Source organism: Carettochelys insculpta, chromosome 8 (assembly GCF_033958435.1).
Source record: "Carettochelys insculpta isolate YL-2023 chromosome 8, ASM3395843v1, whole genome shotgun sequence".
Classification (NCBI taxonomy): domain Eukaryota; kingdom Metazoa; phylum Chordata; order Testudines; family Carettochelyidae; genus Carettochelys; species Carettochelys insculpta.
In genome coordinates, this window is record NC_134144.1 from 75275241 (window position 1) to 75297280 (window position 22040).

Below are 22040 nucleotides of genomic sequence, written 5' to 3' on the forward strand. Positions count from 1 at the left end.
GCTAACGGCACGTTGGGGTGCATTAGCAGGAGCATTGCCAGCAAATTGGGAAAGGGTGATTGTTCCCTTGTTTGGCACTAGTGAGGCCGTATCTGGAGTAGCGTCTCCAATTCCGCCCCGACTCCCCATTACAGAAAGGATGTGGAAGCAGTGGAGAACCCAGCAGAGGGTGACAAAAATGAGTAGGGGCTGGAGCACATGACTTATGTGAGGCTGAGGGAACTACACTTGTCTAGTCTGCAGAAAAGAAGAGATTTCATAGCAGACTTCAGCTACCTGAAGGCGGGGGACCAAAGAGGATGGAACCAGGCTGTTCAGTGGTGGGAGGCAGCAGAACAAGGAGCAATGGTCCCAAGCTGCAGTGGAGGTCTGGACTGGAAATAAGAAAAACAATTTCACTAGGAGGGTGGTAAAGCAGCAGACCAGGTTGGCGAGGGAGGCAATAGAATCTCCACCCTCACAAGTTTTCAAGGTGAGGCTTAACAAACACTGGCTGGGATGATTTAGTGGGGCTGATCCTGCTTCAGGCAGGGGGCTAGACTAGACGACTCCTGAGGTCCCTTCCAGCCCTGGGATTCTGTGGATAACAAGAACGCCCAGTGTCATTGTGATAGAATAGTGCTAGGAATATTACCCACCTGTATCAGGACTAAAGCCGGAGTCTGTTAGATACCAGGAACAGAGCCCTTGGGGCGCACTTTATCCCACATCATGGATGCAGGGTTCTTGCACGGGCCTCTGAAGAAGCTGGCAGGCTGTAGGGGAGGGAGCTACCTTTGTTCACTGAGGCGGGGCAGCCAGTACGCCCCACAGGAAGGGAGGAGACAGAGAGGCCTGTGCTCCCCCTCAGGTGCAGGAGGGAAAGATGGGAGGATAGCCCAGGACCCCTCAAGGTGGGAAAGTGGCCCACATCCCTTCAGGCAGCGAATCAGACGCACACTGGGAATCACGCTCCCCTCAGGTGGGCAGGGTGAGGGGAGATGGTCAGGAAGTTGGCAGGCACTTGCCCCACTTGTGGGACGGCAGCTTGTGCTTTCCTCAGGTGGGTGGGGAGGCAGAACATCACATGTGGGGGATGAGGCGGCAGGAATGGCCCACACCCCTCAGACACAGCTGTCCTCTTCTCCGTGAGCCTAGACAGCCCTCCCCCACCCAGCTAGCACCGTACACCCTCACACGGAGCATGCTGCAGCTCTCGGCTCTTCGCAACAAACATGCCCTTCTATCAGGTCGGCTATGCCAGCCTCCCCAGTGAGAACAAGCTGAGACCCAAGGCTGGAGAGACACAAGACAGAGCACAGGCCAGGACCCAGCACCAAGCCACATGCTGGGAGCTGACAGGCCACGCCAGCACCAGCACTGGCCACCTCAGCAAGAAGAGAGTAGGGGATGGGAGTGGCTTCCAGCAGTCAGGCCTCGGGGGAAGGAGGTGAGGCAGCCCAGGAACAGCTGAGTTGTCCTCCTGTGCACGCAGAGCTCCCCAGTGGCCAAGGCAAAGCAGTTGTGCCCCAGCTCTGCTGCAGAGCCCCAGTGCAGCACACTGCACAGCCACAGTAAAGAAGGGACAGCCCTGCCCTCGGACTCTCCCTGCCAGGCACTAGCCTACTTCCTTTGTCCTGCTCCCCAGAGCTCCTCTTCAAGCCCACCCCCAAGGTAAGTCCCTTTGTCCCCTTCTTTGCTATCTGGCGTCCCACCCTCCCTGCAGTGAAGAACTCACACACAGACTAGTTCTCTCCACTTTATTGCCGTGTAAACACAAACATTCAACCCTGCTATTAAATATAAACCTGGAGTGGAGTCACCCATTGCAGCCAATCTATTCCGTTTGTCTTGGAAGGCCCAGCAGCACTGGTTGGGTCAGACCCAAGCTTTGCCACTTCCTGGCCATGGCATCCCAGCCCAGTATGCTCAGGCAGAGAGCACAGCTCTACAGAGAAGCCAGGAGTCAATGCCAGCTCAGAGAAGGGCCTGATTCCAAGCAGACATGACCCTGCACAGGACCCTGACTGTGGCCAACAGAGGCAGGATTCCCCATCCCCTCATGCAGCCCCTGGAAAGCAGCGGCAGGGAAAGCACAGATGGAGACAGCACCAGCAGGGGTGGCTGCGTCAGGCCTGCTCGGCCAGCAGCATAGAAAAATCAAAACCTCCCATGGGAAGCTCTCGTCGGAGGGCTGCAACCTCTTCATGTCCTATAAAATACTACGGAGGCCAAGGCGGCCTGGGTCATGATTCTCAGGAGGAGCAGCATACAGTCAATGCATAGACACACCACTTTCTCCCCTTCAACTGTAAGTCTTGAAGCTCTATCCCTGTAGGCTTCTCCCCCAACCCAAAGCCTGCAGGTTAGTGCCAGAAAGCCCTCACCCTCCCACCCGACCTCTATGGCAGCAGCTTCAACCAGCTTCCACCTGCCCAGAGCCCTTGCCGTGCTTGCAGGAACACAAGCCAGGAGCCGGCACCCCAAGCTCCCTGGGACACAGAGCCCTGGATTGGACCTTTTAGAGCCTGCCTGTCTAATCCCTCCTTCCCAGCAGCAACGTGGGGACACCCTGGGTAAGGGGCAGGAGCATCACACATTGTACCAAACTGAGGGCTCTCAGAGCCTCCAACCCCAGATGGCCAGCACCTGAAGGTAAAGCCTGGTGATTACTCCTTAAAACCACATACTCCAGGGCCAAAGCCCCCAGCCTTGCCTGCCATGGGACAGGGAATAGAGCCTCAGCCCACTGGAGCCAGCAGAGTTCAAAGGACAGAGGGCAAGAGATACGGAGAAATGCAACTCACTGTGGGAGGGAGCTGCATGGCCAGGCCTGTCCACACAAGTCACCCTACCCACATCAGTGTCTCACACTCACCAGCATGCAAAGCCTGGCAGAGCTGCATGCTGTGGGGCAGGGCCATACACCCGGGTGCAGAGGGCAGCCCCCACAAGGGCCACATGCTGTACACAGGAGACAAAGAGCCCCACCCTCCCTGCAGTCTCCAGCCTCCTCCGCCAGCCACCCAAAGCCTTCCAGGGCCATTTTATGGGAGCAGAAGCTTTGGAGCAAGCCCTGGACCTGCCAAGCCCACAGCCAGGACAGGTTCAGGTGCCCGCTGCTCAGTATCACTGCCCCAGAGAGAAAAGGAAAGAGGGAGACATTGAGACCAGGCAGGGTCCAGAGTACAGCTGGGGCTTCCAACCCCACCCTTTAGTCATTTCATCAGTGAGCACCCCTCCCCACCCCAAGGGATCACAGCACCACTATCAGTGCAACTCCCACATGGCCCCCCCAGCACAGCAGATCACCCGTTGCACCAAGAAGGGGAAAATGGGAGTCAGCAGGGCAGATGTGGCAGGCTGTGGGAGGCTGGTAAGCTGCACCCCCCCGCAGCTCAGGTGCTGTTGCCCTGCTCCTGCTCAAACAGCACCATGGCCAGCTGGGAGCGGGAGCCCAGCCCTTCCAGGCTGCTCTGCATGCAGCGGTGGTAGCTCTCCTCACTGAGGCGTGGGTTGCAGGCATGCTGCCGGTAGCGTTGCAGCAGGGCAGGCTCCACAGCCCGGAAGACATGCAGGCTGGAGTACTTGACAAACATGTCATAGATGTCCAGGGTCTCCAAGATGTCCTCATTCTCCTGCGCATCGCCCGCCATGCGGGTGCGTGCTGCCATGTAATCGGCGTTGTAGAAGCAGGCCTCGTGAAAGACATCTCGGTCAAAGCGCCCAGCATCCCGCAGCAGGCCCAGGGCAGCGGGAGGGGCCTGGTTGTGGTAGGCAATGGCGGGGTTGTAGCCCTGGAAGTGAATGGGGAAGAAGACCTGCCAGCTGTTGATGGTGTTCATGCGGCAGCGGTTCAGGAAGTCGGTGGTGACCTCCGTGTCCACGCCAGCCACAAAAAAAAGCGTGTCCACTGGGTGTTTTTTGGAGATAATGTCCATAACTTTGATCTGGGAGGGTGCGTCCGTCTTGACGCTGATCCAGGGTATCTTCACCTCAGCATACTTGCGCTCATATTCAGCAATCTTGGCCTTGACTGGGGCGAAAATGTCATTCTGTGCCACCTGCTGGGCCTCAAAGGGGTCATAGATGAAGAGGAAGGTGAGCACAGCATTCTCGCTGCTCTCAAAGGCGGCTGCTGCGTACGACTCCAGGAAGTGGCTAGCGTGGCCGCGATCATGTGCAGTCAGTGGAAGTATGACATTGATACGGCTGGCCTCGGTCACGTAGGGCATGGGGATGATCTCCACCTCACTGAGAGGCCGTACCAGATGCACGCGCTTGATGACCGAGCGGCTATGACCCTTCTGCGTCACCACCTCCACCTGCAGATCCAATGTGTACTCCATGCCCCGCGTGGGGTCGAAGCGCCGGTACCCATTCACCAGCTGCTGCTTACGGATATGCAGCACTGGCTGGTACTTGCGGTTCAGCTCCTCCATGGCTGTGGCCACCACGTCGGCCACATCTGCCATGTCCACACCATGCAGTTCACACTTGGGGGAGCCGTCCACGCATGAGTACAGCTGCTCCTCTGTGAAGTAGTCCCAGCGCAGCACCTCAAAGCGTGTCTTGGGCTGGAACGGGGGTGTGATACCAATGGGCCATGTGGCGCCATGATCTCCATCCGCAGACAGGCTGCTGGTATTCTGGATCTCCAGCTACAGGAGAGAGAGAGAAGTTCAGCATAAACAAGACACCCTGAAGATTCCCATGACAACTCTCCATGATTTGTCTTAGCTCCTGCTTAGAGCAGACGGATGGACTAGATGGTCTCCTGAGATCACCCTAATCTCCCATCATTCCTCTCAGTTACATAATCACCTCTCCTTTCATGTCCAATCCCAGCATACCTAAGGGACCTACGTGTGGCGCAAAACCGCCTCTCTCGCCAGGAGAAGTTAGTTCAGCAAAAGATATGCTTTCCCTGTCTTCTCTCTCTAGGGCTGTGGTTCTCATCCAGGACATGTAGCCCTGGGGGTACTGAGAGATCTTCAGGGAGTACCTCAACTTATCTAGATATATACCAAGTTCTACAATAGGCTACGTAATGAACACTAGCAAACTTCATACAAACTTATTTATACTGCTCTATATGCCACACACAATGTATAGCACACTATATAGCAATCAATAATTACATGGTGAAATGAGAAAGTAGGCAATTTTTCAGAAACAGCGTGTGAGTGTGTGTCTCTAATTCCTTCTTCTGGACATTCCAGCCACTCAGTTAACTGAAGTCTATTCTTAGTAGTTAACTCTTGAGATTTCAACCTACTTCTTTCCTGTAAGGGTTAAAACCATAGACAGTGGGCCCTAGAGAGTACCCAGCAATGCTAGGAAAGTGGGAAGTGAGTGGGCAGGAGGCCAGGAGAGCCAATGGAAAGAGAGTGCAGGCTTCTGAATTGGAAGCCATGGCCTTTCAGGGCTGTCTTCTGGCCACACAAGAGGAACAGAAAGACATGAAATAAGCCAGGCATAAGGAATTCAGCAACATCCGTACCTAGGGGAGGACTAAGTCTTGAAACTATAGATATGTAAGCAGAACCGAAGATGTTTAGTCACAAACAATCAGATTATTTTCTTTACTTTTGGAATTGTTGGATTTATCTGTGCTGAACACATGGAACTAGGCCCTTACACTGCAGCTTTCCAAACTGAATCCCAGGAAAGCAACTACCAGTTTTTCAGTTGCCCTGTAACACGCAGAAAACAGGAAATGTTTCACCAAGTGTGTTTTGTTTTTTTGTGGGGGGGGGGAGTGGGAGTTGGTTATAATAAAAATTACTCTTTTAAAACTATGATCTGATTCCTGTGTGCGAGAAGGCAGTAGGCTGTATGTACACATGCCTAAGTCTGCACTAGCAAGGGAAGGGAACGCAGGCTGGCAACTATGCAATGAAACACTTCCTCACCAGGTGTCAGCACCAACCCATACTAAGAGGAGCAGAGATTGTTCCTCAGCCTACATGTGACAGCTGGTTGTCCGATTCCCCCATACTCCACCTCTTGGCTGGATCTGCAGACTGAGCCCTCCAGGAAGGGACTGGCTCTGACCAACCCTATTCCGGCCTGATACTGCGTGAGGCCTGTGAGTGCTACCACCATATACCATCTACAAATTTGCAGTCTGGGGCCAGCCCACTCTTGCACTCTGCCCACACAGACCACAATCCCTCCCACCAACCCCTGCATCCAGTCCCCACTCTTGTCTGAGCTGAAGCAGGGCTCTTAGAACTCAGTCCGGTCCCCGGAGGACCTTCTCCAGTGGTTAATTCCTTGCATCATTAGATCTGTGATTCATTGCTATTGTGAATTTGTCTCAGTTCAGCTCCAGTCACTGGGTTTCCCTCTGCCTTGTCTGCTGCATAAGAGATATCTACTAGGAGAAGTTAACCTGTGCTTTAAGAGTACCAGGCATGTGCCCAAGTCACTTAACATTCTCTCCGATAAACTGAATAGACGGAGCTGCCTTAGTGTCTTGCTGCCAAGCAGCTTTGCGAATCTAAAACCCTCTCCGTAACTCCCTTCTGAGCTCTGATCTCCAACGCTTTGTATGAAGTGTTGATACCAGAACGGGGGACAGTATCCAACGCTGGTGTGTCTAGCACCATGAACAGAAGGAATGGCACCTCCCTGCTTCCACCTGGCATTCCCTGCTTATACAGCCAAGAATTTCATTTGCCCCATTAGCTATAGCACTGCATCGGAAGCTCACATTCAATTGCTTACATACTGTGATCCCCCAAATCCTTGTCAACATCTCTGATTTCCAGGATACAGTCTCCTTCTCGTAAATGTGACCTACATTCTTTTTTCCTAGGCGTATGACCTTGCATTTGGCTGTGTTAAAACACATTGTTCCTATAAGTTGACCTTACCAAGTGATCCAGGTCAGTATATACCCACAGATCTGTCCCCATCATTATTTAAAATACAACCAATTTGTGTCGTCTGCAAATTTTTTACTAGCAGTGATTTTATGTGAATTCTACATCACTGATAAAACACACGGAACAGCACTGGATCAAAAACCAATCCCAAGGCACAACAGATGGCCACTGCCTCCCTTTGCCATGTGGGTGACGGTTTCCCATTTATAATTACTTCTGGAGATCTGTTCCCCACTTTTTAATTCATTCCATTCACGTTTCAATGATTTTGTGAAGTGATGATTTTTTTGGTTTAATCAGAATGTCATATAAGACTAGGACATGCCTTACAGAATGTGTGTGTAGTGTGGTAACAGTTCCCTTTATCATCCAAACCTGTGACCCTCCATACAGAATCACAGGTTGGATTTTAAATGCTGGTGCAATATTGGCTTTTCCCCAGTCCCCAGAAAATTGCCCAGGGATCCAAGATTTCTTGTATTTCAAACACTAACAGGAACACTCAGACAGGCCTCCCTATGGCTGTAGGGATTCAGAGAGACCAGGGAGGACAGAGGTCAAAACGTCGTCTCCTAAGGCCACATCTAAAAGTTCTGGCTAAAGACTGATGCCCTCTCCCAGTGTTGATTCCTGGTCCCAGCGTGACGCGAGCCTTTGTCACAGCTGGCTCACTGCAGATGGCGCTCACCCGACAGAGTTACAGGTGTTATAAAGGAGTTTACCAGAACCCACAAGAACCCTGTCCATGCTATTGGTGCATTGCTAGATACAAATGGAGGAACTGTCACTGATAATACAGCAAAGGCAAAATTGTTTTTGTTCTGGGGTTGGAGAAAAGCCAGATGATGACACTATGTCACAAGGGCCGTGTCTACACTAGCCCCAAACTTCGAAATGGCCACGCAAATGGCCATTTCGAAGTTTACTAATGAAGCGCTGAAATGCATATTCAGCGCTTCATTAGCATGCAGGCATCTGCGGCACTTCGAAATTAACGCGGCTTGCCGCCGCGCATCTCGTCCCAATGGGGCTCCTTGTCGAAAGGCCCCCGCCTACTTCAAAGTGCCCTTATTCCCATGAGCAGATGGGAATAAGGGGACTTCGAAGTAGGCGGGGTCCTTTTGAAAAGGAGCTCCGTCGGGACGAGCCGCGCGGCAGCAAGGCGCCTCAATTTCGAAGTGCCGCTGCCGCCCACATGCTAATGAAGTGCTGAATATGCATTTCAGTGCTTCATTAGTAAACTTCGAAATGGCCATTTGCATGGCCATTTCGAAGTTTGGGGCTAGTGTAGACATAGCCAAGAGGATCAAACACTTAGCTATCATAGTCAGACATTTTCAAATCAGCAGGTCTGCACAACTTGTCTTCAAGAGTTGTAAGAGCTGGCACAAGTGTCTCCAGATCACTCACACAGATTTTCAGTGAGCATTGGGACTGCTTGAGAACTTCCAGAGGACTGGCAGAAAGATCATGTGTCAATATTTGAAAAGGGTAAACAGGATGACCTAGGTAATTATAGGCCCGTCAATCTGACAACAACTCTGAGCAAACTACTGAAACAGTTTATCTGGGAGGCTGTTAATAAAAAAATTAAGGGAAGGTAATATAATTAATGCCTATAAACCTGAATTTATGGAAAACAGATCTTGTCAAACCAACCTGATCTTTGTTTATGAACCTGCCAGTTGGGTTGACAAAGGTGAATAAATATATTACAGCTACCCAATTCTCTAAAGCATCTGATTTGACACCACATGACAACTCAATAATCTAGAAAGGGGAAAACCAACATGAACACACATTAAATGAACTAAACACAGGCTAACAGGTCTCAAAATGCATCGAGCTGGTCTGTTTCTAACAAGGTTCTCAAATAGCCCAATGCTATTAGCATCCTTAACAATGGCTTTGAAAAAACAAAATCACTGAAAGTTTGCAGATGACAGAGATAGGAGGAAAAATAAATAGAGACAAGTCATCAACACAGAATGACCAGGATTGCTTGGTAAGCAGGATGCAAGCAAACAATGGTTTTTAGTAGGACCAAATACAAAGAGACACATCTAAGAACAAAGAATACATGCCATACTTACAGGAAGTGGGATTCTGTCCTGGAAAGTACAGGGTCTTGGCACATAGCCAGCAGAACTCTGACCTTGCAGTGAGATGCTGAGGACAAAAGGGTTAATGCCATCCTTAAACTATGGAGCTGAAGACAAAATGTTATATTGTCTCTGTATTTGGCACTATGCCCAATTCTGATGTTCACAATTGAAGCATGCTGATAAACTGGGGGAGGGTTCAGAAAACATCACAAGAATGATTCACAGATTGGAACACACGCTTTACAGTGACCGACTAAAGGAGCTCCATCAATGTAGCTTATCAGAAGCCAAAGTTAAGGAGCCACTCCACCAAGTCTAGGAGCTATGCAGGGAAGGTTTAACACAGGGGTGAGGAACCTTTTCTGGGCTGGGAGCCACTGACTCACAGAAAACTCAGCCAGGGCCACCCAAAAGTGAGAACCAAAAAACTCTCACTGACCCAGCCCCCAAGTAAGGATCAGGAAAAGAGACATCTCACACCCCACAGCTCCAGCCCCAAGGGACTGCGGGGAGGCACTGACGCTCAGAGCTTTCCCCATCAGATTAATGCTTCTGGAGAACTAGGGGCCCCCTAGCCTCTGGAGTGAGGCCAAAACTGAGGGTTCCATGTGCAGGAGGAGGCTGCAAAGGAGTGGGCTTGGGATGAGAGTGAAGGGTCAGGGCAGGAGGAAGGGTGTAGGAGCAAGCGCTGGGCCTGGCACTGGAGAACCTACCTGGCACATCTCTAGGGCAAATCTTCACAGACGTCTTGAATGGCATCATGAGCTTCAGTAGAGCGCTCCCTGAAGACACAGCCCCACGCTGCTCCCACTGGGCATAGCTTCCTGAAGCACACCCAGCCGCTGCCTCCCCACTGTGAGGCAGAGCCAGCAGGCTGAATCTGCCATGCACTTTGCCTTGATCAGGTATGCGAGGCTCAGGGCTGCCCTTCCCCCACAGCAGGGAGCCAGCGCTGGTGCTCCTGGCACAGCACCCCCCAACTAGCTGAAGCCCCAGTGGCAGGCTCACCCCACTGCACTGGAGTGGGGAGGTAAGGAGTCTCACAGGCCTGACCAAGACAAGCCGCAGGTTCCCCATCCCTGGTCTAACACAATCTAGTGGCTAGAAATTGAAACTAGGCAAATTCAGACTAGAAACACGGTGCCCATTACGAAGTGACAGTAATTAGCCATTGGCACAGTTTATAAACGGCCATGGAAAACTCCCTATCACGAGAGCTTTTTTCAAGACTACACATTTCTCAGATCTGCTCTAGTTCGGCCAGAGGCTGTTCCAAGGAAATTCTCGACCTGCGTTATGCAGGACGTTAGCGCTTACCATCCACCACAGAGGTGACGGTGGTCCTTTCTACCTTTAAAAGAAACAAAATGATGAAACCCTGCAGCAGGAAGACAGCCAGCAGGGGTGCATCTGAGCTGGCACGAGTGCAAGGCTGGGCTCAGCATTCAAGCCAGCCCAGACCTACCAGAGCAACTGCCTGCAGAGAGCCTGCTCTGCTACCCTGGCAAGCTCATCCTTCAGGCAAAACCATCTCTGCTGGGGTAAGTCACCAGCATGAAGGTTGAAGAAACGGGCCAAGCTACAGGCCAGAGAATTCTGTGCTCTGGCTAATTGACCCATTAAGGCAGATAAAGCAAATTAAAACTGAACGAGAAGGCTCCCTGAGACCAGGTGACACCAGCTCTGACCAAACTGTCCCCTGCCCATTTGACTCAGAGCCCTGGGCACATGCACTCCACCCTACCCCTGCACCCACAGAGCCAGGCCTCACCTGGAGCTGCTGGATCTCCTGGTAGGTCTTGTCCAACTCCACCTGGGCAAAGTGCTTGTGCAGCCTGTACATCTGGACAGGGTCCAGCACAGGATGGGCAGTGAATGCACTCTGGAAACGGGGGTCGCTCTCCCGCTCCGGGGCTGTGTTCTTCCCCAGCTCAAAGTACTGGTACCGCAAACCCTAAACCGGAGAGATGGGCTAATTCCGACCCAAACCCCACCCCAGTCCCTGCTTGAGTACTGGTATTGCAGGTCCTGAACCAGAGAGACAGGGACAAAGCCTACCCTAAATCGCACCCCATCCCCACTCTGAGTACTGGTAGAGGCCCTGAACCGGAGGCTCAAGGCTGGGTGTGTGGGCTTTGGGGTGGGGCCAGGGATGAGATATTTGGGGTTCCAGAAGTGGCTCTGGACTGGGCTGTGCTCAGGGTGGGGCAGAAGGGTTGGAGCTCAGGCTTACCTGGATGGCTCCTGCTCAGCAGCACTAAGGCAGACTGCCTGTTGCCTGCCTGTCCTGGGGCACTGGGCTGCACCCCGGAAGCAGCCAGCAGCAGGTCCAGCTCCTGCAGGAGAAGGGGGAAATGAAGCTCCACAGCACACCCTCAAGCACTGACCCCGTTCCCGACCAATGGGAGTATGGAGCCAGTGCTCATGGCAGGGGCAGCACATGGAGGCCGGTGGCACCTCGCCTAGGAGCTGAACTTGCTACTGGCTGCTTCCTCATCAGCCTCAGCAGAGTGGTCCTGACTGCAGCAGCTTCATGCTGAAACTGCTGGTGAGGGGCCCCACTCCCACGGCAGCTCCATGTGGGGTGAAAGGGTCAATGGGGGTTGGGAGTTGATGGGGACAGGGATCAGTGATGAATGGGGGCTGGCTGGGGCAGGGTCAGCAGGGGGCGAATGAGGAGTGTGATGGGGCTGGCTGGGGCAGGTTCAGCAGGGGGCGAATGAGGAGCGTGATGGGGCTGACGGGGGCAGGTTCCGCAGAGGGGCGAATGAGGAGCGTGATAGGGCAGTACAGCAGCAAAGGGCGCTCTCACTTCATGCTCCTCCACGCAGTTGATGGCCGTGTAGTCGATGATGCAGCGACCCAGCCACTCATCAGGCCGGGCGCTCAGGATATCGTTGCGGCAGTTCTCCAGGTGGGGCTGCAGGCGCAGCAGCAAGCTGCGTGACAGGAGGTAGCCGAAGCCACCGTAGCAATACCGCCCCTCTGTGTCACCACCAATGAACTCCTCAGGCCGGCCCAGGTAGAGCAGGGTGTCAATGCTGAGGTGGGACACCAGGCGGCTCACACGGTGGGCCTCGGTGTAGGTGTCGTCCTGCACCAGATAGAACCAGTCGAAGTCACCCACATAGTGGTCCAACACGTACTTGATGGTCTGGTACATGTTCCAGATGGGCCGCTCGTCACCATGCGTCACCACTGTCATGCCGTGTGGCACCTTGCGGCCCCGCATGCCCGTGAAGTACACCAATCGCTCCAGACGGTGCCCGAGTGTGCGATTCACAGCCACGGCCAATGTGTTCAGTGTGCTCTTGGAGGTGAGCACCCCCACAAAGAGCCGCTGCCGGATGCCCAGCTCCGTACTGATGTACCGCGTCCTGGAAAGGCAGAGAGTGCACATCAGCAAGCCGTTTCTCCATCCCGGTGAGACAGGCGCAGATCTATCCTTGAGACCCACTGACTACGTGAGCCAAGGCATCTAGGCACAGCTCCGAATTTTGGGATGTCCCCACAAATCAGGGATGAGCTACTGCATGGCTGGATTCAGGGAGGGCAGTGCTGTGAGGAACCTTACAGAGAGCCGAGGAGGGGAGCAGGAGAGTGATGACCAGTTACCCCCATTTCTGCCAAGCAGGGATCCTTCAAGGGCAACAGTTAGCACAGGTAATGGCCAGGACTGGGTTGTGCAGGACACATGGCAAGGCCCTTCCCTGCATGGCAAACCACCCCCTCCCCCCGACCAGTGAATTACTGTCTCACCCAGACCTGCCCTGGCACAGCAACCCTCCTGCAGTCCCCATCACCACTGCACCTTCGCCACCTTCTGTCATTTGCAGAGCATGCTGCCCCGGGCAGCCCCACTCCTGTTTGGCACGTTCCTGGCCAAGCTCTCAAAAGCCGCGTCTACACGTGCACGCTACTTCGCAGTAGCGGCACTAACTTCGAAATAGTGCCCGTCACGGCTACACGTGTTGGGCGCTATTTCGATGTTAACATCGACATTAGGCGGTGAGACGTCGAAGCCACTAACCCCACGAGGGGATGGGAATAGCGCCCTACTTCGAAGTTGAACATCGAAGTAGGGCACGTGTAGCCGATCCGCGTCCCGCAACATCGAAATAGCGGGGTCCGCCATGGCGGCCATCAGCTGAGGGGTTGAGAGACGCTCTCTCTCCAGCCCCTGCGGGGCTCTATGGTCACCGTGTGCAGCAGCCCTTAGCCCAGGGCTTCTGGCTGCTGCAGCTGCAGCTGGGGATCCACGCTGCATGCACAGGGTCTGCAACCAGTTGTTGGCTCTGTGGATCTTGTGTTGTTTAGTGCAACTGTGTCTGGGAGGGGACCTTTAAGGGAGCGGCTAGCTGTTGCGCCTACTTCGATGCAGTGCTGCCCTACATCAATGTTGAACGTTGACGGCACCAGCCCTGGAGGACGTGTAGACATTATTCGTCGAAATAGCTTATTTTGATTTTGCTACATCAAAATAAGCTATTTCAATGTAGCATCCCAGTGTAGACGTAGCTAAAGTGGTTCATGAAGGACCTCTTTGTAGGGGTGGGCAGTCCACTACCCATTGAGCCAGACCTGCTAATCCCCAGCCATCCCCACGGGGGCCCCATGTGTCTGGGACCCTGAGGACTCCCGCACTGACATAAGGGCACGCAATGATACCTCCTACCAGCCTGGCACAGAGACACTGGCGCAGTCCAGAAACCCAACACGTGACTTCATGAGATACCAACCTCAGCTTGAAGAATGGGAGACTCTCCCCCCACAGAGAATGTACAAAATTGCAGGGATGACTAGTTGGGGCAGAGCAGATGAGGAGACATCCCAGATTATGGCGAACTCCAGAAGACTCCCCACAATCTAAGGAATCTCCACACATCAGACAGGTTCCCCAACCCACCCCATCTAATGCACACAGAGCAATGGGTACATTGTTTAAAAAAGCCCCAAATCCAGACCCTCCACAGCATGTGCTCTTTCCCTAGGGGAGCAGAGACAGAGAGCGAACACACGGCAGCACTGGAAGGGGCTCAGATGCTGATGGGACAGTATAAAACCTATACAGGGCAGAAGAGCAGACAGCCAGTCTTCAGATCTGCCTCGCTGGTCCCCCAGATCCACTTCACCTCCCGCTGCCCAGAGATGACATACCAGCCATCTGCAGCTCCAGCAGCCCTGTGGGGCTCTAAGAACACTAATTCCTAATCCCTCCTACTGAAGCAGAACAACAACAGTGGGGGGCCAGAAAGATAAATGTGTGAGCAGATGTCCTCCCAGCTCTGCAGTGGGTGTCTCTGGATGCCCTGGGTGGAGGGAAGAGAATCTGCTGACGTGCTACTCTCTCACTCCCTCCCAACCACCCTTCGTCCGGGATGAGGATGACTTGACCTGCCTTGGCCAGAGGCTAAGGAACATGGCTCCCGCACAGAGATCATGGGCCCAGGCAGCTCCATCCCATTCACTGGTAACCCAAGCTTTCTGCTGCTGCTGTGTGCCAGCCTTAGGATATGAGCTGCACCTCACAACCGTGACTGAGGGAAGGCCCCAAACCAAATTCCTGTATGTGTCACAGAACCACCCTGCAGAGCCCACTAGCGACAGAGACATAGTATGCTCCCCCCATCAAGAGGACACTGAAGCACTCAAAACAAACCCTTCTTGGGAAGGAACTTGGCACAGCTTGTGGGAAGCAATGGAGCAGTGTGTCCTGGATGGAGCCCCTCCCACCCTCTCTCCATACTGGTGTACATCACAGAGCTCATTCTGTACATGAAACAACACAAGATAAGGCCTTCCACTAGGGCAAAAGCAGCTTAAGGCCAGAGGAACAGCTCTGGGGGACACAGCTTACCCAGCAGCAAATGCACACTACCAGGCCGCTCACAAAGGAACCTTACTGCACAAAGGCTTCCTATGCAGCTGGAACACAGACCTGCCCTCTCCTGTAGGGACCTCTAAGCATGACAAACCATCCAGTCACAGTGAACAGATGGAGGCAATGCAATCTGACCAGTCAAAAGCACCCACCATGCTGAAGCACAGCCCGTGCCGCATCTGCCCACTGGTGCCCCCACTGACTGCTCCAACCCAGCCAGCAAGCTGCACCAGCACGAACCATCACAGTGGTCACTGCCTTAGAAGGAAACTATGGACACAGCTTAGGCACTCCCCAGCACCACACTCGTTTTTCATGTCCAGAAGCAGCTGCCCCACAGCTCTAATAGCTCAGCAGTTTACATGCTCTCCTGCTAAACTCGGGGGTGTGAGTTCAACCCTTGAGTGGGCCAACAGTTTCGCTTAGGGGCAGGGATAGCTCAGGGGTTTGAGCCTTGGCCTGCTAAAGCCAGGATTGTGAACTCAATCCTTGAGGAGGGAATTTAGAGATTGGGGCAAATAGATGTCAGGAATGGTGCTTGGTCCTGACAAGAGGGCAGGGGACTGGACTAGATGACCTCCCAAGGTCCCTTACAGTTCTAGGAGATGTGTATCTCCAATTAACATAACAATGCAGCAGTTCTCAGCCACCCCCCAGGTCCCTCCAAAGCACCCCAACCCCTGCATTCTAACAGGCAGTGGCTGTGGAGCTGTTATTAATTGGACTGAGGAACAGCAGGGCCAGACGGATGGAAGTACTTTCCAGTAGGCAGACCCTAGATGCACATCCACATGTCCCAATTTTTCCCCATGAGCACCATCTCCTCCCAGCACTTGTCACCCCGAAGGAAGGCAGCAGCCTCAGGGTGGTTGGCACAATACCAGTGGGGAGCCAAACTCACTAGACACCTGTTACCAACTCACGTCAGCATCCCCTTCCCCTCACCTCCCACCATGCTGGCTGAGCCACTATGGGTTTGGGCTGGCTAGTCCAGGACAGCAAGCCTAGGCACAGAGCACCTCAGTGACATCTCAGGATACAACAGAAGCTCTTAGATAGTAACTGTTTGCACAGTGCCCCAAAGCTGGCTCATACAGGGGTAGGCTGATGCGCCCAACCTGGTGACTGTGTAGCCCAGAAGGCTGCATGGGAGCTGTGGGGATGCCAGATAGGGGAGAGCTCTGCCCAAGACATGGAGGATGAGCAGGGCTGGACCCAGCCCCTACTTACCACTTCATAAACACAGCTCCCAATCTTCCCCAGCCCCCACATGCCAGCCCCTCCCCCAACCTGCACCCCCTACAGCCCCCACATGCCGGCCCCTCCCCATCCCTAGGTTCTGCCCCCACCCTGCACCCCCTACAGCACCCACATGCCGGCCCCTCCCCCAATCCCCCAACCTGCACCCCCTACAGCACCCACATGCCGGCCCCTCCCCCAATCCCCCAACCTGCACCCCCTACAGCCCGGTCCCTCCCCCAAGCTGCACCCCCTACAGCCCCCACATGCCGGCCCCTCCCCCAACCTGCACCCCCTACAGCCCCCACATGCCGGCCCCTCCCCATCCCTAGGTTCTGCCCCCACCCTGCACCCCCTACAGCACCCACATGCCGGCCCCTCCCCCAATCCCCCAACCTGCACCCCCTACAGCACCCACATGCCGGCCCCTCCCCCAATCCCCCAACCTGCACCCCCTACAGCCCGGCCCCTCCCCCAAGCTGCACCCCCTACAGCCCCCACATGCCGGCCCCTCCCCCAACCTGCACCCCTTACAGCCCGGCCCCTCCCCCAACCTGCACCCCCTGCAGCCCCCACATGCCGGCCCCTCCCGCAACCTGCACCCCCTACAGCCCCCACATGCCGGCCCCTCCCCCAACCTGCACCCCTTACAGCCCGGCCCCTCCCCCAACCTGCACCCCCTACAGCCCCCACATGCCGGCCCCTCCCCATCGCCAGGCCCCGCCCCCAACCCGACCCCCCGCACCTGACGGCTTTGGTGGCGGCGCGCGCGGGCGCGGCGGGCCGTGCGGGCAGCACGCGCGGCTCCCAGGCGGCGGTTGGCGGCGCTTGGCGGGGGGCGGGGCCGGCGCGCGGCGAAGCGAGGGGGGCGGGGCGGCGGGCGGCGCGCGGCCCGCAGGGCGCCTGGCTCCAGCCGGCGCTGAGCAGACTGAGCGTCAGGCCCAGCGACACCCCCACGGCCACGGGCGCCGCGGGCCGCAGCAGCGGCAGCACCAGCGACAGGCGCATGGCGGAGGCGACGTGTCCGCGCGCGCGCGCGCGCCCGCCCGCCCGTTGCGTCACCGTCGCGTCGGCTCCCGACCGCCAATCCCCGCCCGGCGCGCGCTCGCGGCGCGGAGGCGTCACCGCCCGCCCTTCGGGGGCGGGGCCGAGCTGCCTGGAGGTAGGCGGACAGCCCCGCCCACCTGGGGCGCGTGATGGGGGAGCCGGGGGCGGGGCTGAGGGGCGGGGCTCGCCGGGCACGGGGCGGGGCTGGGGACTGAGGGGTCGCTGGGCAGGGGGCGGGGCTGGAGACGGAGGGGGTCGCCGGGCAGGGGGCGGGGCTGGGGACTGAGGGGTCGCTGGGCAGGGGGCGGGGCTGGAGACGGAGGGGGTCGCCGGGCAGGGGGCGGGGCTGGGGACTGAGGGGTCGCCGAGCACGGGGCGGGGCTGAGGGAGGGGCTCGCCGGGCAGGGGGCGGGGCTGGAGACGGAGGGGCTCGCCGGGCAGGGGGCGGGGCTGGAGACGGAGGGGCTCGCCGGGCACGGGGCGGGGCTGGGGACTGAGGGGTCGCCGGGCAGGGGGCGGGGCTGGGGACTGAGGGGCTCGCCGGGCAGGGGGCGGGGCTGGGGACTGAGGGGTCGCCGGGCAGGGGGCGGGGCTGGGGACTGAGGGGCTCGCCGGGCAGGGGGCGGGGCTGGGGACTGAGGGGTCGCTGGGCAGGGGGCGGGGCTGGGGACTGAGGGGGTCGCTGGGCACGGGGCGGGGCTGGGGACTGAGGGGTCGCTGGGCAGGGGGCGGGGCTGGGGACTGAGGGGGTCGCTGGGCACGGGGCGGGGCTGGGGACTGAGGGGTCGCTGGGCACGGGGCGGGGCTGGGGACTGAGGGGTCGCCGGGCACGGGGCGGGGCTGGGGACTGAGGGGTCGCCGGGCACGGGGCGGGGCTGGAGGTGGTGGGGGCGGAATGAGGTTTGCTGATGAGTGACGAGGTGTTTCAGGTGGTGTCATGCAAAATCCAGCCCCAGTGATTCAATCCTGCCTGTCGTGAGCTGCAGGCCGGGCATGTGTGTAGCGCAGAGTGTGGAGGAGCTGCTGGCTCAGTTACCCGCAGAGCCTGGCAGAACACAGCCTGCAGGTACGATCAGGGCAAAGCGGTGCCGCTGCACTGGGTCTGACCATTCCTGTCCCAGACTGGTCCCTGCTGCCAGAAGCTCAGCAGGAATCGCTGGCAGAGCTACCCAAGGGCCAGCCAGAGAGGAAAGGTGGGTGATGTGATATGGCTCATGGGACAGAGCTCTGCTGGGGAGAGAAGCTTTTGAGCTTTCCCAGAGTTGTTCTTCAGGCCTGGGAAACTAACCTAGACTGTCGCTGTTCTCTCTCCTTGGCCAAGAAAAGTGGTTCCTCCCCGACTCATGTCTCTAATACCCTGGCTCCAACAATGCATGTGCCAATGGCTGCAGAGCTCATGTCCTCAAGCCCACCTGCAACACCACCAGCACCCTGCCAGCTCTACTCATCAGCCTGGAAGCATTTTGACTATTTGGGTTTCTCAGAGGCTCCTTCCCGGGTAGAATTTAGTCTGTTTCCGCCAGCACATGCTGCCTGCTGGAGTTTGTGGCACTGTGGATGCAGCATAGGAGCCTGAATGCTAGCAGATGGCCAGAGGGTTTGCGTTTCTGCTCAACAAAACTGCACTATTAGTGCAGAAAGGAGCTTCCCAAAATCCCAGCGCAAGCACCTGAGCAATAACCGTGCAATAAAATAGCTGAACAGAAAAGGCCCAGAGGTGCGGGAGGACTCCAGATGAGAGGCCAGGAGGCCTGCTTGGTCTGTCCCTCAACTACAAGCTCACCGGACGGATAAATTGCATCCCAGCCCCACTAACACGTTTCTTTTCAGTTTAACTGGAACAAGAGAGAAAATGTCTGAGCTGATTTAATCACAGGTTTCTCCAGGTCAGGGCCATTTGGGTTCCTTCCCCTGTGGGCTGGATATAGCTGATTCTTTGTCCCTTACGGTTTGAAGCTGGCTGTGAGAGGCAGCAGATGGCAGATGTTCCCCAGCTCAGGAGCTAAGACTGGAAACAGCCCTCGTCAAAGCCAGATGAAAGCAAATCCGGGGGCAACCAAAATCTCCTCCCCTAATCTCCGCCAAAGGCTGTTCTCACCAGGGATCAGAACTGCTTCTCTCTCAGCTCTGGGCCATGGCCAGTACGTAGCACTCCTCGCTCCTTGGCACGTGAGCATCTAGCGTAAGAAATATGGACAGAAAGGTGACTTCTGATTGATTCTGAGACATGCGTGTGGGCTGGCTGTGGGGAAGTCCGGCTGACCCATCAAGCTGGGGTGTTTCTGAGCTCTCTGCGTGTGAGAGAATGCAGCACAATCCAAGAAAAACTGTCAGGCCAGAAGAAGTGATTTGGAGGATGTACTGGACTTGATCCTAGCTCTCCCTTGGACCTGCCTGCAGTAGCAGTTTGTTGGGGGACCCAGGGGTAGCTCATGAATTGTGGCCACCTGGCACTCAGCCAGCTTGCCTGCTGGAGGGAGCTGTGCTGGATCAGGGCATTTGGGGTAACATTTGATGTGCATCAGTTTGCCTACATGTGCGGTCTGCATGGGAAGAAGGATAGGCAGTGTCACTGCCTGAACCCAAGTCCCAATGCACCCGCAGGAACGGACTGGGATCAGTGCCTAAGGCCCGGGGAGATAATAGGTGACCCAAGGGCTGGCTGATAAGCATTCAAGTAGGCTGAGCATGTGACTGCAGTGTGAAGAGCAGAGGGACAAGGTGGAGGCACCTGCGGTAGGAGCTGTGCTCACAGCCTGAGGGGAGACACCAGACGTGTGAGCAGTCTCTGGAGAGTGCCTCACAAGTTCCTGCTAACACGGGCACCTCCGCCACAAACTGCAGCTGACAGACAGGTCATGGTACAGCTGCTGCAACTCGTCTGTGGCTCAGGCACATACGGATTGTGTGCGTCCTCCCCAGGAGCGCCTGCAGCAGCGGTGCGGCACAGGAAGGTGTCCAGGTCTGCCACTCGCCCCCAGCCAGGCACTGGCTTTTGGGACATTTCCACAGTGTCTCAGAAGTGAGGAACACTTCGTCCTGGGACTGGAGTCAAGTTCCCAGCATGCAGCTTTCTCCACCCCAGACCTTTGCATTGGCGCTGAGCAATTGCCCACACCGAGTAGAGTTTACAATTGTGAGCACTGTGGTCTCTGGGCTGTGAACCTGAGCAGTGGGGGTCAGCTGGTCATGCAGTGTCTATGCCGCACTGCACCACCTAGGCCTTTGCGCTCTTTAGGGTGGAGGGGCTTTTTAATGAGCCCCTGTAATGGGTCACACGAGCTAGAGACCAACTGGAGCGGAGACATGCGAAGTTAGGGCAGCCCAAACAGGGTCAGACCGGTGCTCCATCTAGTCCAGTATCCAGTGGTGACTCCTCCTCTGCCAGGGACGGCCCCACCGCCCCGGGCACGGCCCGTCCTCCCCCTCCTCCCCCCAGGGACTGCCCCACTGCCCCGGGCACTGCCCGCCCTACCCCTCCTCCCCCAGGGACTGCCCCACTGCCCCGGGTACGGCCCGTCCTACCCCTCCCTCCCCCAGGGACAGCCCCACTGCCCCGGGTACGGATCGTCCTACCCCTCCTTCCCCCAGGGACTGCCCCACTGCCCCGGGCACGGCCCGTCCTCCCCCTCCTCCCCCCAGGGACTGCCCCACTGCCCCGGGAACTGCCCGTCCTACCCCTCCTCCCCCATGGACTGCCCCACTGCCGTGGGCACGGCCCGCCCTACCCCTCCTCCCCCAGGGACTGCCCCACTGCCCCGGGTACGGCCCGTCCTACCCCTCCCTCCCCCAGGGACAGCCCCACTGCCCCGGGTACGGATCGTCCTACCCCTCCTTCCCCCAGGGACTGCCCCACTGCCCCGGGCACGGCACGGCCTACCCCTCCTGCCCCAGGTACAGCCCCACTGCCCCGGGTACGGCCCGTCCTACCCCTCCCCCCACCAGGGACTGCCCCACTGCCCCGGGCACGGCCCGTCCTACCCCTCCCCCCCAGGTACAGCCCCACTGCCCCGGGTACGGCCCGTCCTACCCCTCCCCCCACCAGGCACTGCCCCACTGCCCCGGGCACGGCCCGTCCTACCCCTCCCCCCACCAGGGACTGCCCCACTGCCCCGGGCACGGCCCGTCCTACCCCTCCCCCCCCAGGTACAGCCCCACTGCCCCGGGTACGGACCCCCCCTGCTCTGCGCCCACTTCCGGGCGTGCAGCCCGGCCCCGCGCCCCGTGACGCGCGGTGACGTCAGGCGGAGCTGTCCGTTCAGCACCAGGCCGGAGGCCGAGCGGGCCCTGCCGGGACCATGTGCCGGGGCCGGGGCCGGGCCGGGAGCGCAGGTAGGGCGGGGCGGGGCGGGGCTCCCGAGTGGGGTGGGGGTGGAGATGGGAGCCCCACGGGGGGCCAGGGAACTGGGGTGCAGGGTGGAGACGGGAGCTGCACAGGGGGGCCAGAGAAGTGGGGTGCGGGGTGGAAACGGGAGTCCCAGAAGGGGGCCAGGGAACTGGGGTGCGGGGTGGAGATGGGAGTTCCACAGGGGGGCCAGGAAACTGGGGTGTGGGGTGGAGGTGGGAGCCCCACAAGGGGACCAGGGAACTGGGGTACGGGGTGGAAATGGGAGCTCCACAGGGGGGCCAGGGAAGTGGGATGCGAGGTGGAGATGGGAGCTCCACAGGGGAGCCAGAGAAGTGGGGTGTGGGGTGGAGGTGGGATCCCCACAAGGGGACCAGGGAACTGGGGTACGGGGTGGAAATGGGAGCTCCACAGGGGGGCCAAGGAACTGGGGTGCAGGGTGGAGATGGGAGCTCCACAGGGGGGCCAGGGAACTGGGGTGCAGGGTGGAGACGGGAGCTCCACAGGGGGGCCAGAGAAGTGGGGTGCGGGGTGGAGGTGGGAGCTCCACA

General features: G+C 57.2%; 1 protein-coding gene across 2 annotated transcripts; it reads right to left on the bottom strand.

Annotated features, from left to right (window-relative positions):
• Positions 1–1724: 1724 nt before the first annotated feature.
• Positions 1725–17131, bottom strand: CHPF (chondroitin polymerizing factor). 2 transcript variants are annotated; one of them, XM_075001735.1, is made up of 4 exons: positions 16843–17131; positions 11790–12354; positions 10749–10931; positions 1725–4640 (listed from the first exon to the last, which is right to left on the bottom strand). In XM_075001735.1, the coding sequence occupies exons 1-4, from the start codon at positions 17103–17105 to the stop codon at positions 3378–3380; spliced, it is 2274 nt and encodes a 757-aa protein (XP_074857836.1). In that variant the 5' UTR covers positions 17106–17131; the 3' UTR covers positions 1725–3377. The 2 variants fall into 2 exon arrangements, with proteins under 2 accessions (XP_074857836.1, XP_074857837.1); XM_075001736.1 differs by lacking the exon at positions 10749–10931.
• Positions 17132–22040: the final 4909 nt, after the last annotated feature.

Bases quoted from the DNA above. Each gene is read 5' to 3' on its own strand.
- CHPF (XM_075001735.1), bottom strand. From the start codon at position 17,105: ATGCGCCTGTCGCTGGTGCTGCCGCTGCTGCGGCCCGCGGCGCCCGTG. The intron at 12,355-16,842 runs GTGCGGGGGGTC...CTGCCTTTCCAG, and splicing joins GCCGCCACCAAAGCCGTCAG to GACGCGGTACATCAGTACGG. The intron at 10,932-11,789 runs GTGAGAGCGCCC...TCTCCGGTTTAG, and splicing joins ACTGCGTGGAGGAGCATGAA to GGTTTGCGGTACCAGTACTT.